Source organism: Culex quinquefasciatus, chromosome 1, assembly GCF_015732765.1.
Source record: "Culex quinquefasciatus strain JHB chromosome 1, VPISU_Cqui_1.0_pri_paternal, whole genome shotgun sequence".
In the NCBI taxonomy this organism is placed as follows: Eukaryota; Metazoa; Arthropoda; class Insecta; order Diptera; family Culicidae; genus Culex; species Culex quinquefasciatus.
This window is the reverse complement of record NC_051861.1, coordinates 38,087,170-38,107,773: the sequence shown is the minus strand read 5'-3', so window position 1 is coordinate 38,107,773 and position 20,604 is coordinate 38,087,170. Positions and strand designations below refer to the sequence as shown.

At 35.6% G+C, this 20,604-nt stretch overlaps 1 protein-coding gene across 1 annotated transcript; it reads left to right on the top strand.

The window, feature by feature from the left end:
- The first annotated feature begins 15,991 nt into the window (after positions 1–15,991).
- On the top strand, positions 15,992–20,175 carry LOC6035060 (homeobox protein engrailed-like ceh-16). The gene is made up of 2 exons (XM_001845244.2): positions 15,992–16,424; positions 19,688–20,175. The coding sequence occupies exons 1-2, from the start codon at positions 16,013–16,015 to the stop codon at positions 20,008–20,010; spliced, it is 735 nt and encodes a 244-aa protein (XP_001845296.2). The 5' UTR covers positions 15,992–16,012; the 3' UTR covers positions 20,011–20,175.
- Positions 20,176–20,604: the final 429 nt, after the last annotated feature.

Genomic DNA, 20,604 nt, shown 5'->3' with positions numbered 1-20,604 from the left:
CATGATTATCAATTCAGAAAAAGGCATTTTAGATTGTTCTCAGTTGATTAGACTTCGACTTCCATTGAAATTTGGATGTTATTTGAAAAAAAAATTTGTCCCCTGATTTTTCGGACCAATTTTGAGGGGCGACATAAACTTTGAAAAATATTTGCAACGTACTAAAAATTATTTGCTTCTTTAAAGCCGCTTCATTTTAAATCTAGCAGAAAATGCACTTTTCAAATAAAGCAAAACCAGCATTTACCAAACATATTGTTAAATTTTTAGTAACAAATATCAAACAAACGGAAATAAAATACGTTGTAGAATGCCATTTTGGTTATGTCAAATGCCACACACAAAAAAATATTACCGTAATGACAAAAGTAACTTATTTTTGATTTAAAAAGTTGCTAAAATCAGCTCGAGGGAAAGTTTTTTTCTTGTTTAAAAATAGATTGTGTGTTTTCATCAAATTTATGATTTTTCATTTTTTTTTCTGCCAAGATGGCGGTAAATCATATTCAATCAGAGCACGCGTTTAGCGCCATAATTATGCACTGCTATTTGGCAGCGATAAATGGTCTTTTAGGAGCTTATGGTTTTAAGTGAGCTTTTTACAGGCCTAAACACTAAAACACCCTTGGTTATAACAAAGCATGCGATAAAACCGTTTGGCACTTTCATAAACCTTATTGAGAGCCAGTCGGCTTTTATTTTCACTCGGTTTTATGTCCGAGGCATAAAACCTTGTAATAAGCTCTTGCTTCAGGGCCGTAGCCAGGATTTTTGTTCGGGGGGGGGGGGGGGCTTGGGTGCAAAAATTCAAGGAGTATAAAAATCAGCAAATCATTTATACCATCACTTGGTTTGTGGTATAATTATTGAGATGAATTGTAAAATTTTTAAGTAATGTTTGCAAAAAAGTTTTCGAAGATTTTCATATTAAGTTATCAATGTATCTATTGAAGAAACTCGTTCGTCATTTTTTTCTTTATTTTAACAGCTAGTTTGTATTAAAGGAGTAGAGAAAGTGTTTTTTTTTTAACATTTTCTTGAATTGTTTAATTGTAATCCAATTTCGTGATAAACGTCGCTAAATTTAAAATATACTTAACTTGAATAAAATTTTTGAAAGCATAAATTTTTTTTAAAAGAAATATCGATTTATCTAACCATTAGTATTATGTTTTCTGTATTTTATACTGAGAGAAATTTTAAACAGTCTGGATTTACATTTTCAGCTGTGTGATAATTGTGATGGTTTATCTAACATTTTTCATTTTTTCTAGCACAACATAAAACTCATAACTGGAATATTTGTTTTTCTTAAAATTTTATAAACAAACTTAAACAATGTTTTATTTTAATTGTTCTAAGCTATTGAAGCCATTTTATATTTTGTGAAGCTCCTGGTGCTCTCAAAAATAAATAATTTTAATGAAATACAAAAAAATATAATCGTTGAAATTTCAGCTTCTGAAGTGTCTCCATGGCAACAAAAAAAATTACGTCGAATCTCTAGTTTACATCAACTGAGTTTACATGTGATTCATTTTTTCCGTGTCGAGTAAATTCACATTTTTTTTCTGTGTAGGCCTATAATAAATATATATTTGAAGAAAAAAAAATCAGTGCCTGTGTTTAATTTTAATGTGTTAAAAAATTAAGATAAAATGTATTAAATTATTTTTTAACGCCAAAATATTCACTGGAAGAGTTGTTAATAAAGCATATGTAACCATTTTTAAATGCATATGTAACCGTTAAAATTTTCCTCGATTGCATCAAACATTAAAACGAATCGTGTTTAACTTTAATATTCCGACTAAACGCCATTTTTAAATTCATTACTCATTGTATTCTGAAAATTGGTCCAGAATTTGAGCAAAACTAAAATTTTAAAACATGACAAAAAAATTTAATCAGATCTCAATTCTAAAGATAATTTTTTAATAAAATTTTAATCTATATACATGTTTAATAATTTAGGATTGTAACCATTTATTAAAATCGATGTTTGTTCAAGCAATATCTTGACTCTAGGAACAAAATCCTTCACATTTTATGGTTTAGAAATTTTATATTTAAGAAACCTTGATAAATTAAAAATAAAGAAAACTTTATGTAAGAATTCATAAATTGATTAGTTTTATCCTGTAAATCTAATCTTAGTCTGCACTTGAATTCAAACATACCAATATTCGAAGCATCAAAAATAAGATTATTAAAACATAATTTATTGAAATGATTGAAAATTATTTTTGAATATCTTTATTTAAAAATGATAAAAATGTTTTTTTATAATTTAAGGATTTTTTAGTTGTAATTATTTTATATTTTTTATGTATTTGATTTTTTTCATTTTTGGAATTTCTGATTTTTGAAATTATCATGTGTAATTATTATCTTAAATTTTTGTTTTAAAAGTAAAGAATACTTTATGTAAGAATTCTTAAATCAATTACATTTTTCCTGTAAATCAAATCTTAGTCTGAATTTTGCTACAAGAACTATATTTTACTTTCAAACGAAAATTTTAAAAAAATGTCCTGTAGTACGGAGACTCTTAAAACTCCATACAAAAAAATCTCAAGGAACGGTCAAGAAAAGGTTTACGAAAAGACTTCTCTTAAGCGGTACGCAGCTGAAAAGGAACAGAAACAAAAAGCGTCGTTTGATATTTCTTCGGGAGCAATATGTGTTGATAAGATTTTGATTTGTTTATTTGGATGCGACTGAAAATAACGTTTGAAAATAATGTATTCGCTTAAATAATATTGAAGAATTGCCTCATGAAGCTGACTATCAAAACGCTGAATCTTAAAATGCTGAAATAAGGGAAAAGCCATTACAAAAATCACTTAATTTTCTGGTAAATATAAATTAATTTTGGAATACTAGAATTCAAACATTAAAATATTTAAAGCATCCAAAAATTAAGATTGAAAAAACATAATTTATTGGATTTTGAATAACTTAATTTTAAAATGATATTTTTTTTAGTTTAGGATTTCTTAAGTATCAATTATTTTATTAATTTTTCAGTTTCAGATTTTTTAATTTTTGGAATTTCAGATTTTTTGATATTATTCTGTTGAATTGTTATCTTAAATTTTTTATGTTTTTATTATTTTTATTTTAGATTTCTGGCATTTCTTTGTCTTATACCAAAAAAATTTAAATCAAAAATTATGAAAATTTAGAAATTTGAAAGTGTAAAATTTTTAAACTTCAATTAGCCGTTGCGAATATTATTCTGAAGTTTATGTCACTAAACTCTGACCAAAGTTGAGAGGGTTACAAATCAAAACTACAAGCTATGGTTTTATTATTTTAAAAGTGTTCAAAACACACTTTAAATCAGTACAGTTGTTTTGCATCATTAGTTTTCAAAATATCTAGCTGATGGCGAAATCCTTTTTTCGTGAGAAAAAACTTTCCGCGGTTCCGCGACATGTTACAAAAATTCTAAATATTTTTAAACGAGCCCAAACATGTCGTATATGATTATCAAAGCAGGAAAAACATTTCAAATTTGTTTTCCGGACCGACCTGGTCGCTGGTCCTAAAAAGACTTAATCGAAATAAGTTATTTCCATTAAAATTGTGAAGCTATTTTTTTTTTAAATATTGTATTTACTCTCTGTTTTTTGGTCCATTTTGGAAAGGTGGCAACATAAACTTTGGAAAATATTTACAATTGATATTCAGAAATAAGAAATTATAAAAAAAATAATAAAGAAATTTTAAAATTTTTAAAATGCAAATTCTAATCTGTAAAATCCAAAAAATAGAAATTAAATAGTTTAAAAATGAATTATTGATCAGAAATTATATAATTTGAAAGTGATGTTTAATTAATTTAATTTCAGAGTTTTTGAATCCAAGCTTAAATTTTTTTAACGTTTTGAATATTTTTATCATTCTATTTCTTCCTTTAAAAATCGCAAGCTCATGCACAAAGTGAAAATTAGTTGATAATAAGTATTCACTTATTTGATCTTCCGATTTTTGATATATTAAATAAAAATTGGAGATTGGCCACGGTGGAAACTAAAAAATGTGACCAAAAGAAAGCATTTTGGACGAGTGGTTTCGGAAAAAAGGTTTACGAAAAAGTAATAAAAAAATACACACAGATATTTCACAAGCATTTTTCTCTAAGGTCTTAGATATGTAACTAACCATATTCTTAAAACCAAAACGATAAAATTAAAATTGTATTTCTGATAATAGTCAAAATTCACTCAAATGTTTTTCATATTAAATGCTTTCGTTTTTGAAAACAAAATCTAAATATTTTTGAGAAATTATGATAAATTTAGAAAAATGTAGAGAAAAAACATGTATTAACAGTTTAAAGGTTTTAATGCAAATAAAGGAGGGCTATTATCCGATTATCCGAAGTTCGAAGGACTTCAGATAACCGAATCAGGAACAAATGAAATCGGCATGTTTTATTTGCTTGTTTTTAACATCAAATTCGGCATCTGTTTTTTTAATGGTCCAATACACCAAGTTTTTGCTTTTTGGGTGTTTTTTAATACCCCTGACGGTTTCAAAAGCACCCAAAAGCAAAAACTGAAATTTGGTTTATTAGACCTATAAAAAACACCAGAAATATTTCTTGACCTCCATTTTGACCGCCACATTGAATCCAAAAATTCTAAATTATTTTATGGTTCTTCAGGGGCCATACTTAAGTTCTACAATCAAAAATAAGACAACAAGATCTAAGGATTTTTGCTGTCCCTATTCAGACTGTAGTCCCGATTCGCCCCAGATGACGGTAATTATTTCTATGTAGCCCCTTAGAGCAGTCCACTCGGAAATTGCTATTTTCGAAGGTTAATAACTTTTTAGCAAAAAACCCAAAAAATAAGGTGTCTTCGGGAAAGTTTTTCCAAATTTAAAGAAGATATTAGTTCTGAAAATTGATAAGAACTGGATAGTTATTGCGCCTTCCATTGGTCAAAAACTGAAACAGTTGCTTTTCTCCATACAATTTGACGATTTTGCCCAAACTTGGTGGTCAGTGGTCAGAAAAAGCTCAAATTTTGGAACTTAGGCTAGTGATGCGTAAATCTTTGATTTCAGGGGATAGCCCCAAGTAAGCCCAGATTTGGACCATCCTAACCAATGTAATGCTAAAACTACAAGATAAATGAGATGTTACTGAATGGAACAATGTTCAAATCTGCAGCTCAATTTTTAAATATCTAAATTTTGGATCCATAATCTACAAAAACTGAGCCCGGCAATGGACAGCCAAATTACTTAGTTTGATCAATCAATTCTTGATTCTCTATCTTACAAATTATTTCTGGGAAGAGAACACACAATCATTGATTTAAGATTTTTTTAAGGCAGTTCAATTTTAAAAAAAATGGAAAAAAATTCGGGGGGGGGGCTGCAGCCCGGAAGCCCCCCCCCCCTGGCTACGGGCCTGTCTTGCTTGTTGGTTGCGGGGGATGCCCAAATAAAACTATTAAGCAATCAAGATGCTACAATAAAATCTTAATAAAACTTGGTGGTGGTTGGTTTAAAAATGTTACTTGGGCGTTGATATTCCAAGTAGCGAAACTCGGAGTAATGAATGCGCTCTGCAAATCTTGTTTTACACCTAAGCTTCCATCCACCTCGGGGTTGTGACTCGGCCATGCCAGATATACAGATAAATCTGTATTTTACAGATTTTTCGATCCCAAAATTCACAAATATATCTATATACAGATTTTTTTTAAAAAAGCTTGTATTTAAGAATTACAACAATTTGGTAGTTGATTCATGCTATATGAATAAAATGCTTAAATTTGCTGTTAAAAATTCAAAAAAAAATCTTCCTTGGCTTCGAATACGACATAATACAGATTAAATACAGATTTATTTTGAGGAAAATACAGATCTATCATGAAATAATCTGGGATCGGACCCAGGCCGACTGGGTGAGAGGAAACCATGCCAAGCTACACAGGAAAAAAAATGATGGTAATAATAATCAAGAAATGGTGACAGATAGAGGGTGACGAGCGGGAATTCCCGGGAAATTCGGTCGAAGCAAAATTATACAATTCTAAATTGTATAGAACGTTGGATGTTCAATGTTCACTGTCCAAGTTCGAATAAACCAATGTTTCGCTTATCTTCTTATTCAAAAAGTTCAAAATTTAATTTGTCAAAAATTCCAACAACTATAATTGAGAGAAGCCAAAAAAATGGACCCTACAATTTATCTTAAAGCATACTAAGCAGTTACACTCCAGAAATGAAATCTAAAGTTTTTTTTTAAATTATTTTTATTGATTTATTCTAAGAGGGAAAAGCTTTTTCAAAATAAGTTCAATTTCCATATCCTCTTTCACGCATAGCAATCCTCTCTAGGATAATTTCGCTGTATCAAGGTAATTTCCTTTCTTGTGCCAATAAGTCATTTTGTGTTTCATGAATACAAAGAGACGAGTTGTTCCTTTTAATTCCGCTATATAAAAGGAAATAAAAGGAATATAAAAGGAACAACTCGTCTCTTTGTATTCACAGTAATGCATTCTGCTAAAACGCTCAACCAAACCACAATTGTATTTCATGTCAACCTCAATATTCAATTATATTTTAGAAAAACAATTGTGATCATTCGGGTTTTCCGGATAACTGTAAATATTTCTTCAATTAATATTTACAGTTAACCTTTAGAAGGAAAAAAAAATGTTGTTTTTTATTCGTTGTTTTTATATTGCAAATATCCCGATACTGGGAAATTATATATTAGCTATTTGTTTTTACTTCACAAAAATCATGCAACAAGCTTGTGAAAGCTTTAAAAAATAACTCAGTGCGAATAAAGATTCGTTAACATTTTAAACTACAATTTTGAGTCAAAAAAAGCTCAAGAAACAATCTTGTATTTGCAGATTCAGAAAAAAATCAAAAGGTAGATATGGTTCCTCAGATAAAGAGGATACTGAAGTTAACGTTTTTAGAATAAGTACACAGAAAAAAAAGTTGAATTTTGGAATGTTGAAAATTTGGTAGGTTGAATATTACCTCTTTTTTTGAGTAATATTATATAAAAAATGTGTAAAAATGTTAACCTGATGAATATTCATCAAAAACTGATGAAAATTCATCATTATCTGGGGTAAAATTAATCATTATAAATATTACCATAATTTTTTTTCTGTGTATGAATTAAATGTAACTGAATTGAATGAAAAAAAAACGTTACTTAATCCACCCTTAGGTGGTTGGTGCCTTCCACTCATTCAAAGGGTAATGCTATCCAAAATAGACACGCTCGTGGGAAGGTCTTTAAATTACCTATCCAAAGATAGGTAACATGATATATTTGGAATACGTGTTCATCTAAATATCTGAGAACTAGCCTCCAAAAAGTGTATAAATAACTCTTAAGCAGACGTGCATCGGCACGCTCTGCACTGCACCTTCAAATTTAGCACTTACCTTAAGTGCAACGCGCACAGCGCTTGCCCAGTGCTAGTGCTATTATTTAGCACTCCCGGATAGCACGCCACATAAATTTCAGTTTAATTTAGTGTGGGAACTTTAAGTGGTGGCCAAAAAGAGACATTGTTGGGTCCCAAAAGACTACAATCCTCGATCTGTTTCCTTTGTTTCCGTTTTCACTTTTTTCAGACTCTATCGCCATTTTTGAAGATTTTTTGCGATGATCTAAAAGAAAAAAAAATTTGGCTTGTGATTTGCATAAGGTAAAAAAAATATGTCTCACAAAGAACAGAACCATGGACCTTTCACATCCAAGTCTTGAACGCTAGCACTGCACTGAATTTTCCGATATAAACTAGTGGAAATATTTGCACCACATTCTAGTGATCGTGACAGAAGTTTTCGAATAAACAAAAGGCAACAGCATCTTAGTTACCGTTTTAGTTAGAGTGCCAGGGCGAGTGCTATGATCAGAAGCACAGTGGTATCCGTTAAAATAGCACGCGTGCTAACCAAGTGCAGCGCCAGTGCATGTCTGCTCTTAAGTGCTTATAACTTTTGATAGGGTTGTCAGATCTTCAATGTTTTGGACGCATTGGAAAGGTCTTTTGATTACCTGTTCAACGACGGGTTGCATGATAGATCCGGACAACGTTTTCATCGTGATATCTGAGATCCGGCTTCCAAAAAGTGCATAAATAACACTTAATTGCTAATAACTTTTGATAGGGTTGTCAGATCTTCAATGTATTGGTCGCGTTGGAAAGGTCTTTTAAATACCTTTCTGAAAATGTATAACATGCTGGGGTTTCTTACAAAAACCACCCTTTTTACAATCTTCCGGACTTTAGTCAAAATCGTTTTTTTAGCATAACTTTTGAAGTACTTTACTAAACTTCATTATTTTCAATAGGGACTTATGGGACCCCAAGACGAATCGAATGAGACCAAAACGGTCCAAATCGGTTAAGCCAGTGCTGAGATAATCGAGTGCATATTTTTTGGTGCACAGACCCACATCCCCACACACACACACAGACATTTGCTCAGAATTCGATTCTGAGTCGATAGGTATACATGAAGGTGGGTCTAGGAGGTCTAATTGAGAAGTTCAGTTTTCGAGTGATTTTATAGCCTTTCCTCAGTAAGGTGAGGAAGGCAAAAACAATATTATGACATTGTCTTTTAAATTATTGCCACTGTTGGCATAGAAAAAAACTTCCGGGTCCCGGGAATTCCCGGGAAATGGCCACATTCAACTTCCGGGATTCCCGGGAAATTGAAAATCTCGAGAATCGTCTCCCTCTGGTGACAGGTTTTGTGTCAAAAAAGAAGTGTAAATGATGAATTTTCATCAGTTTCCAATGAGTATTCATCAGGTTCACATTTTTACACATTTTTTATGGAATATTACTCTAAAAGAGGTAATACTCAACCAGCCAAATTTTCAACATTCAAAACTTAAGCTTTTTTTTGCTGTCTAGCCAATATTTGAAAAGGTATATTTTTTGCTTACAAGATAAATTTAGATAAAAACTCAAAATATGACCAAAAATCGTTTTTTTTCACTCTTTGTCCCAAATCTAGATCAGATTCAGATCAGTTGGCAATATTACATGGTAAAACTTATAGCTGAACAATTATCAAATTTCGTTAGGGTGGTCTAATATACTTTTTTTGACCTGCGTCTTTTCGAGTTATTCAATTTTTATATTCGCATCTTTTTCACCTTTTGAAATAACTTTTGAAATTTTCAAAAAAGTGTCTACGTGGTGTATGGTTTCGATTGCCTTGAGGCAAATCAAAACATATCTAGATTACTTTTTCAAAACTACCAATGCACCATGGGTTTCATATGTACATAGGATCATTTAGAAAAGTAAGCGAGATATATTTATTTCCACATGTCGGGAATAATTGGCTTTGTCAAAATTCTGATAAGCCCACAACAGTTCAAATGTCCACTTTCCCCATAAATCATTGTTTAAACGCGGATTTCTTATTCCCCTTAAGTCTTTTGTAAACTTTTACTGATATTTTTTACAAGAAAAGCATAAATTTCAATTGCACTCATGAGGTTTGGTAAGTAATTTTGAAACCACTCTTAAATGCCTATCCATAGATCTTTAAACTGCACCTCAAAATTAAATAATGACCACATTGTCAAATCATCCAGAAATTTAAAATTGTTAAAACGATTCTTAAATTGCTATCTCCAGCATCCGATCGAAACCCGGTTCCTTTCCATTGACAAAACAACAAAAACCAGAGAAAAAATAACCGTCTGTGTCTCAATCAAACACAGCTGCCGCCTTCCCCTGATGACAAAATGTTCCTGTTCCGCAATAATCCTCACAAAAAGTACGAGCGGCCACTTGAAACCTGAACGGTAATTATCATTATCTGCCTGCAACTGCTACTGTCCTGATGTCCCTCTCCAGTGCGCGCCATCAACCATGAAGCCGAAGCCAAATCTCGACTTCATCTTGCTTTTACCACTCTTCCTCAACTTTGGGCATTTAAAATAAAATTAAAAAAAGGAGGAGGGGTTTACCACCAAATCGACCCTCTGCTATTTGAACGATATTCCAATTCGTCCCTGATCCTTTAGGGAAGAATAATGATCCTTCTATATTCGCCACGCGCGTCCCTTCCATGATGTTGTCTAAATATTTGTGTTAAAAATTAGATTTGGCCAACGCACACACGAGGAGTGAGGATGAGAAAAGGAAAACGACGAGGACGAAAAGAGGGTGCGTGTGTGTGTGTGTGCGTCTGGTAGAAGGAAAACATGTGCGTGTGTGCGCACGCGATTATCCCTGAGGGCATCCGCAGAGGACGCATGACAGGAAGAGGAAAGTTTAGATGGTTGGATTAAAACTTGCAAAAACGACTAAATTTCTGCGATCATTCAGAAAAAAAAATTTAAAAAAAAAACTTAACTTAAAAACTTCGTAACAGAAAAGGGTTGCAGGAATGGAGCCGTTAATTTAACAATGTTGGAAGAAGACCATTAAAAGACATTTATTAACGTGTTCAGCGAGAAATAACCAATTAATGCGTCCTATTAATAGAGTCCCAAAAAAAACTACTCAATTTGGAAGGGCAGCATCATCAAGGAGCTGGGTGACTACATAGTACTTTATTATACATAACATATTTGATTTATTAACATAACATAACAGCACATTTGACACACCCTACACAACACAATTATAAATCAGAGCGTTTGGTACGGCATGTCCACGCATCCTTCCTCCCCGTAGTTTCTGTGAAATGTGATCCATTCTCAGAATCATCTCTGTGGTAAACACAACGCAGTGGGGCTGGCCGCTTTAATTTGTGTAATAAATTGTCCGGATCTGACGAAAGAAGTAAAGTTTTCAAAAAACATTAAGTTGCATCATTGCACCATTAGGGTGTAATATCAAAATCGATTTTCTAGCACAGCACTTTTTCAGTTCCTTTTGGGGTCCTAAACAACTCCCCAAAGTTTGGGACCGATTGGTTTAGTCCTCACTTTGCGCAGAGCGATTCAATTTTCCATATAAATTTGTATGGGGAAAACCATTTTTTAGGATTTTGATATTTAACAATTCGACGTTTCATGCCATATCAAAACCAGACTCATATTCGGATGCTCTGGAAGGTGCTCTACAACTTTGCCGAAGAGAGTATGGTGCTAACTTGCTCCTGAAAGAAGAGATAGCGCCCTCAAAACTCGTCTAAAACGTGATTTTCGAGCAAAAAAACACGTTTTAGACGAGTTTTGAACACGCTGTATCTTTTTTTAGGGGCAAGCTAGCTTATGGAAAGTTGTAGAGCAGATTCCAGAGCATCCGAATATTAGTCCGGTTTTGATATAGCATAAAACGTGGATTTAATAAATATCAAAATCCAAAAAAAATGGTTTTCTCCATACAAATTTATATGGAAAATTGAATCGCTTTGCGCAAAGTGAGGAGTAAACCAATCGGTCCCAAACTTTGGGGAGTTGTTGAGGACTCCAATAGGAATTGAAAAAGTGCTGTGCTCACTAAATTTGGACAACTTTTATTTTTACCATACAGCCATATTACACCCTATTGCACCATGTCTCTGATTAATTTGCAATACGTTCTCAATTCTCTGAAACTAATCAAACTGTCATTGTTTTTCAGTAACGCATTTTTGTATTTGATAATTCTCAAATGGATCGAGAACCGATCGAAAAACGGATTTGTTCAGAACTTAACACTTATACTCAGTGTTGTAAATGAACTATCATTTGATGATTTTTGCACCAGAATATCAGACAGCCACCTTAACTATAGCTCGTGAGTTCTTTTATTTTGGGGGGTTGGAGGTTTAGAGTTCTTTTATTTTATCTCGTGATTGTCAGCAAAAACATGATTTTTTCCTTGTTCACGCAAACTCGCCGAAGATTTTTTAGTTTTCTTAGAAAACTGTATAAAAAGATCTCGAGATGTGATTGGAGACCGACCACGGATTACGACCCGTTGAACTGCGTTGGTAATTTTAATTGTGCCTACGTTTTGTTGAGGGAATGAGAGAGCGTCCCTGGCGTTACATCGTGCTGCCATCTGGTTTTTTTTAAGTGCAAGAGTGGAAAAGTGCTGAGTCATCGTCTAAAAATAGAAGGCGTCCTATTTCGTCCAGCAAAATGAAGTCGATAAAGTAGTCGGTTTCGATAGAGAAAAAGTAGTCGGTTTCGATAGAGAAGGTCCCGGTGGCATTTTTCGAGACGAGATTTGTCTGATCACGCCTTCCGTGGGACGGGGAAGTAAATGTTGGCCCGGTCTATTCCTAGAGGTTAGGACGTTAGCTCAGTCCAGATGTAGGAGTCGTCTCCCTGAGTGCTGTCTCGGTGGAGTCGCTAGTAGGCAGTTGGACTAACAATCCAAAGGTCGTCAGTTCGAATCCCGGGGTGGATGGAAGCTAAGGTGTAAAAAGAGGTTTGCAATTGCCTCAACAATCAAGTCTTCGGACACCTAGTTTCGAGTAGGAATCTCGCAATCGAGAACGCCAAGGCAATGCTGTAGAGCGATTTTTTTTATTTTTGATTTTTGTTTTTAAATTTTATTTTTACGTCAAATGAACCATCAATAAGTTTATCGATATAGTTTTTAAGAAAAAAAATGGTTGTACAATAAGTTTACTAAGTTTTTAAGCTTTTTACATAACACATATAAACTTTAGGTTAAATTGCTAAAAAGTCAGAATTTTACACGAAATTCGTTAAAAATTGATTTGTTTACAAAATTATCGGTTCATATTACATTTCTAGATTTGTTTTATTTTTGGAAAGGTTCTATAAGCTATTTTCTTTTAAGTGTTTATAGGACCCATTATAAAAAAATCTAGATTTTAAAATGAATTCGGAGCACGAATGAAAAGTTTTTCTATTTTCTATGAAATCAATTGTAATGAAAATGCAACATAATATTTATTATTTGCAAAATTCACAAAGAATCCGAAAATGCATTCGATTTTCCGATTCGAAATCATAGTTTATTCAGTAAAAAATCCAATGGAAAAATCGCATGCAAAAGCATGCGTGATGTGCATGCTTTTGCATGCGATTTTTCCATTGGATTTTTTGTGAGAAAAAGCATGTAATAATGTATTTAAAAAAAATGTGTAAACAAAAGACATGTACAATAGAAAGAAATAAATAAATATTGCACAACTGACATCAATCGGGTGAGAGTCACACGGTCACACTCAGATTACCAAGTCCGCGCCCCACCCATCTCGGCTATCTCACCGCCTTGTAATGGTAATGCTGAACGCCGATGTAGCAGTATGTTTCCCTATGTTGTATACTGAATTAACTATATGAGCAGTTCTCTCAGATTTCGATCTCTCGATTTTTTTAAATATTTTTTAATTCGACTGAAACTTTTTTAGCGCCTATACTGATTTTTTCAAAAAAATCGAAATATTGGTCGCAAAAATATTTCAACTTCATTTTTCGATGTAAAATCAAATTTGCAATCAAAAAGTACTTCAGTGAAATTTTGATAAAGTGCACCGTTTTCGAGTTAAATCCATATTTAGGTGACTTTTTTGAAAATAGTCGCAGTTTTTCATTTTTTAAATAAGTGCACATGTTTGCCCACTTTTGAAAAAAATATTTTTGAAAAGCTGAGACAATTCTCTATATTTTTCTTATTTGAACTTTGTTGATACGACCCTTAGTTGCTGAGATGTTGCCATGCAAGTGTTTAAAAACAGGAAAATTGATGCTTTCTAAGTCTCACCCAAACAACCCACCATTTTCTAACGTCGATATCTCAGCAACTAATGGTCTGATTTACAATGTTAAAATATAAAACATTCGTGAAATTTTCCGATCTTTTCGAAAACAATATTTTCGAAATTTTTAAATCAAGACTAGTTTTCGAAAAGATCGGATTTTTTTTTCAAACATGTCAAAAAATAAAAAAAAATAAAATAGTGTTTTTTTTACAAATCAAGTTTTTGTGACAAAAAGTTAAATAAACAATCACCAATTTTTATTTTACCTTGTACCATTTTTTTCAGTGTAGTTCATATCCATACCTACAAATATGCCGAAGACACCAAATCGATCAAGAAATCCTTCAAAAGATACAGGTTTTTGAATTTTCATGCGTCATTTTTGTATGGACAGCTGCCAAATTTGTATGGAAAATTATATGGACAAACTAATGATGCAAAATGGCTTCTTTTGGCATACTGAAGGCACCAAAAAAGTTTCAGTCGAATTAAAATATACAAAAATTAAAATTCTAAAAAAAGACCGATTTTGTAGAGAATTGCTCATATACGGGGAACTTAAAGTTTGTTGATCCAATCTATTTCACAGCGGCAAGATAGCCGAGATGGTTGGGGCGCGGACTTGGTAATCTGAATGTGACACTCATCAGATTGAAATTATTTTTGAGGTGTGAAAAATTTATTTATTTTTATTTTGTACATGCTTTTTGTGTACACGTTTTTTCATACCATATTACATGCTTTTTCACACAAAGGTGATGTGCATGCGATTTTACACAAAATTTTTGTACTGTGTTGCAAAAACAAGATTTTTTCAGCATGAATCGTACATTTATCCAACGAGATTTACCGAGTTGAATAAATACGACGAGTGCTGAAAAAATAAAGTTTTGCAACGAGTTGCTTACAACATTTGTTTGCAAATCCGAAAAACGCTTCTAGAATGGAATTTTATGTCAAACATCCATGTGTTTAGTAAATGGACCCGTCAAAACAAAAAAAAATACTGAAAAACGTTTCTTTTCGATACTAGTGTTGAAAAGTAGAACTTTTCAGCACTGGTATTGAAAGGTATGAATTTTCCATTCTGTTACTTTTGGTAGGGAAAAGTAGGCCGTTTCGTTTTTCCAGAAGGACAGGAAAAGTTGACAGTTTCACAGCGGAATTGCAAAAAAATATACTATTCATCAAAATTTTCTGAATAATATTTAACTAATTTTTAAAACTTATCAAAATTTAATGGAAACTTTTTCCTTCTTTTCCACGGTTATTATGATTCCATACTATTCCGTGCGTATTCAGTTTGTTCTCTTCATTTTTCGGAAAATTATCAAACCTACCCTTTTTTTGGAAATAATAAAGTTTACGACCAAGTTGAACCAGTAGGGTGTGATAACAAAATCGATTTTCCAGCACATCCATTTTTCAGTTTCTTTTGGGTCCTAAACAACTCCCTATAGTTTGGGAACGATTGGTTAAGTTCAAAAAAAATGGTTTGCCCCATTCAAATTTATATGGAAAATTGAATCGCTTTGCGCAAAGTGGGGACTTAACCAATCGTTCCCAAACTTTAGGGAGTTGTTTAGGACCCCAAAAGGAACTGAAAAGTTGCTGTGCTCACTAAATTTGTTCAACTTTATTTTTTCCATACAACCATTTTACACCCTATTGAACCAGCCTCAAATTTGCAGAAACTTGTATGACCCAATTTCACCTCCAGACCCCTAAATTTAAGAATATTTAGCCCTGCTAAAGCTAGAACGTCGTGACTGGGACGCGTTGAGTGTGTCAATTGCCGAGGGAACTCTACAGCAAACTTTCGCTGCTTTGACTTTTACAGAGAGAATATTTTCAAAAACGTTCGATAATTAAATTTGAAAAAAAAATAAAATAGAAAATCACAGCCAAATAAGTAAAATAATTGTAATTTAAATTTAAAATCCGTCCTGACTAGCGCCAGGTCCGAACCCAGGTATAACATGCGTATTTACGCATTCGTGCGTGTGTGTTTTCGGCACGTTGAAAAGCCAGCCCAAAAAGGATCCTCGACGAGCTGGGCGCTGAAAAAGGACACGACCAAACTTTTCCCCCTGGAAAAGGGATATGCAACTGATGGGTGTGCTTCACCACCACCACAACCACGTCCTCGTGGTGAGGAGAAGGATGATCAAAGATGACGAAGAGTGGCCGGGATAAAAAGTGGTACCGAGATGCGTGTCCTGATTAGTCCGTGCCGGGTACTCGTCCTGTGAGGATCCGTTCGCTCCTCCTGGGGGAATCATCATCAAGTTTTAGTGAGTGTAAAATGAAAAGTTCGTCCCAGGTGGCAACGATGGCTTCACCAGCGACAACCACGAGTAGTGACTTCAGTATCGAGCACATCCTGACGCGGGCCGGGGAACGGTATCGGAAGCGCCGGAAGTTGAGCAGTGAGGATGAGTCCTTTGGGGTGAGGAGTTCGACATCGTACTGCCACAGTGAATCGCCAAGTCACAGTGACGATAGTGAAGCGCGGGGAGGTTCTTCGGAAGAGGACGAGGAAATTGTGGTGGAAGATCGGAGGACTCCGAGGGTATCGGTGGCGGCGCTAGGAGGAGAACCGGAAGTGGATAGGAATACTACGGCTAGTGCAACGACTACGTCGAGCTATCTGCAGAACTGCATGCCAAGCTTTGATTGGTTGTACTATACGCGCTATCGGCCGCCTAAGTTGCCACGTGAGTAGTTTTTTTTAAGTGTTAAGTAACGGAAATTGAGGACTAGGTCTAAAAATTGTATTCTCTGGTTAGTTTTCACAAGGCCAACGCCATTGGTAAATAGAGTTGTTTTTTTATTAGTACTCGATTAAGTTACAAGTTATGATAAATTCCAAAATTACCAGTTTCATTTTCAAATTAGTGATGCTTAACAATTTCAATTCAATTCGGTTTTATTGGTGAATAATCGAGATACAATGAGTTATTTTGAAGTGCATAACAGAGTTTTGGAGTTCCTTTCAGCTGTGTGTTGCATCTTAATCCATTTTGGAACAATTATTTCTTTAACTAAGGCACTAGCAAGAGTAAGAAATTTAAAAAAAAAACTTACAGAAATTGCAATGGAAAAGGGATAGAGGAAGAGAAAGCTTATATCTAGATCACAGGTTATTTATCCATTGTAGATGTGTTTGATCATCAGTTCCCCAAGGGCCAGGAATTGTTCCGCCTTGTTCCGGCAGCTCCGAAACCGCGTCATCATCTCCCCCGCGAGAGCAAAGAACTCCGGCAGGGTGAAGAGATCTTCCCCGGTGACTTCTTGCTGGGCCGTACTGCCGCTACCGGCAGCGACCACGCTGGCGAACGAACGCCCCCAACCAGGAGGGAACGCTGAGTTTTCCGCTGGAACCGTAAGCTGACCAGCTGCAGAAACGGCTGCGCTCGTACTTCGCTGAGGAGGGTGGGACGCTGCTGCTTTCTTCTTCCTCTTTTCCTGCTCCTCGAGGTAGGCCTTGCGCGCGACGCATCCGCGGTAATTGCCGGTATGGTTGCCGTCACAGTTCGCGCACTTTACGCGCGGTTTGGTTTGTTCTGCCTTGTCCCCCAAGTCCGCCTTTCGTGGCAGTGCGCACGCCTCCGAGAGGTGTGACTCACCGCACTCCACGCAGCGGGGCCGGAGGTTGCAGTTCCGCGAGCCGTGGCCAAATTTCTGGCAACGGTGGCATTGCGCTACGTCCGTCGGGTTCTTGGAGTAAAACCGCCAGTTTACCCAAAAACCGTCCAACGTCTTAGTCCGCCGCAGGTCTTGGATCTTGACGGTGCCGCGGTCGAAGTACAACAGGTACAGTGTGTGTGTACCTGTTACCGTTGTCTTGCGCGAGAGCACTTTGATCTCCCGCGGTTTTATTCCGGCGTCCGAAAGGTGCTTCTTTAGGTCAGAGATCGGACGGTCTTGATAACCCTGCAAGACGACCTTAACAGGGGCTTCTCGGGGTTGAATGTGTAGAAGTTGAAGTTGCTACAGTAAAAAAAATCATGGTAAAATTTCATCTAAAAAGGAGTACATCTTTTATGTCCTAAAAAAGCTTTAATTTTATCTCTAATAATGTGTAAATTTACATCTGGCAGACGCTAGGAAAAAAAAATGTAATCCCAAAAAAATATCAAACCGGCGATAGTTATATCTAGCTTACTAAGTCCGCGCCCCATCCCGCACGGCCTACTCGCCGCTGTGAAAACTGGTCTATCAAAGCCAATGTACCTCTATGTGCTTCGTACATTGTATACTGTATTTACTGCATATACGTGCATAGAGGTACATTGGTTTTGATCGTCCAGTTTTCACAGCGGCGAGTTGGCCGTGCGGGATGGGGCGCGGACTTAGTAAGCTAGATATAACTATCGCCGGTTTGATATTTTTTTGGGATTACAGATATTTTTTCCTAGCGTCTGCCAGATGTAAATTTACATATTATTAGAAGTAAAATTAAAGCTTTTTTCTGACATAAAAGATTTACTCCTTTTTAGATGAAATTTTACCATGATTTTTTATACTGTGTACGCTTCAATTCTTCAATCACCAGGTCGAAATTCTTTTTATTCAGTGGGATCACTTACACTGTCGTCTTACCGATTTTTAGACAATATCCGAGACCTTCCAGCAACTCGTCAACATCGTCCGCCAACGTGTCCAAAACATAAATTGGAGGTGGTCTACGTTCCGCTGGAGAGTTGTTCCTTTTTGACGTCGACACTTTCTTCCGTGCACGCCCGTCATCGTCGTCGTCGTCGGTAGTTCCGTTCCTGATGGGGATGTTGGGCGTCATCCATAAAGTATGTCACGCAAAAATCGGCCAAAATTAACCCCCCCCCCCCTCCCCTATGTCACACTTTGTCACGAAAGGTTGAACCCCCTCAAAAACTACGTCACATTTTGCCAGACTCCCCCCCTTTGTTTTGGGATTTTTTTTTATAGTTTCTATTTCATTAAACTCTCATAATTTTGGTATTTTTGCCAATTTTAATATAACTTTTTTTGCTAATTATTCATTTTTAGAATATACCTAATTGCGATTAAAAAAACAGTATTGTATCTTTTAAAAATAAGAAGACCTGGTATAACATTCAAGTATTAAACAATCTTGAAAACTGTTTTTCATAGCTTTGTATCTAATAAGTTCAAACCATTTATAGCAGTTTTCTTATGAACACCCTGCTTACAAAGCATTTATTTTTATCGAGCAAGAATTTGCATAATATTGAAGTTTCAGCTGAATAAAAAAATGTGACTTTTTATATAATCAATTATAATGTGATACTTCTAAATAATATTATGCAATCATACAAAAAACCTAGCGTGACGTCACAGTCTCGCAAACCCCCCCCCCTCCCCCCTTCGTCACATCTTGTCACACCTACGATAACCACCCTCCCCCCCTAAGAGCGTACGTACTTTATGGATGACGCCTTGGCGGATGTTGATGTGCCGCTGGTCGTGACACCGGAAGTACCGGAACGGGTTCGAATTGGTGATCTCGGAACGTATCCGGGATGTAGATACTTTTTGTCGATTCCATCTGCGCTCACGCTCCCCTGCGCGATGGCGGCCGACACGGCGTTGGTTTGTTTACCTTTTTGCACACGGCCGGTAGACGAACTTGGCGGGTTTTTCGAGGCCGCACTCGAACTGCCACGGCCACGGCCGGCCTTTGGCATGCTGGAGAAGCAAACTCGCGGGTAATCACAATCAACTATGGTGAAAAAATTCGAAAAAACAATGGAGCACTGAGCACTTCACTGCTGTTTGCTCTCGTGCGTACACGGAGGTGATTTGCTTTGTTATTGTTTTTTTACATTTGACTGCTTCTTAACTGGGCTCATGTTACGTTATCTTTACTGAACAAGTACTGTAATAGATTTTGTAAAAGTACTAGCAGTAGAGCAAGAATGAACCAAATTTAAATACAAACCTAACCTCCCTTACTCTTTCTCCCTCTATCCCACAGGTCCGCAAAAAGCCGGCCCCGTCAAACGCACTCCCGGTCGTCTTCCCCGTGTTCCCTTCACCCCGTCCCAGCTGAGTGCCCTCGAGGATGCGTACAAAGTGTCAACCTACCTGAGCTCCGAAGAGGCAAACCAGCTGGCGTACAGCCTAGAACTAACCAACACCCGGGTCAAAATCTGGTTCCAGAACCGGAGGGCGCGCGATCGCCGCGAGAAGCGGGAAGCCGCCGAAGGCGGTGCTCCACCAGCTGTTGGAGGACATTTTGCGTTTTTTGGAGGGGCGAGTCCGAGCGAGCGGGAACCGTTTCTACCGCCGATGAAATGATACTTGTTGCTGCTTTGATTTTGAGGTTATGTAAATAGATAGATATTTTTAAAAAGTGAGATTTTTCTTGTACAAAGAGCTAGAATAGAAATATTTTAAATTTAAGAGAAATTTAAGGATGTGATATGCTGCCACAGAAGAATGAAATAAAAACGATTGCCTTCTTTAAAATAGTTAACCTAATTAAGTATATTACAACTTGTCTTACAGCGTCTAAACTTAGTGCCCAAAACTGGATACCTTTTCAAAAGTGTGTGTTTGTGTGTGTTTTAAAACTTAAATGACATTACCCATTTATTTAAGTAGCGTAGCTTCTCTTTTTGTTCTCAATGTTTAAGTAGCTTTTTTATCCTCTTCAACAAAACTCTAATTTTCTTATACAGCCTAGCTAACAATTGGGGGTAAAGGGGGTTTGTCGATGTTATTTCTGCATAAGTGTACTGTTAACATACTCTCTCAACGGAGAGTTCATAGTAGATTATTTGGGGTAGTTTAGTTAGGACCTGTGCGGTCTTCTAACACTGGTTGCAACACCGTTTCGATACCAACTTTGTTGACATGTTCTCGAGAACCATTGTTTAGAAAGTTTTTTAG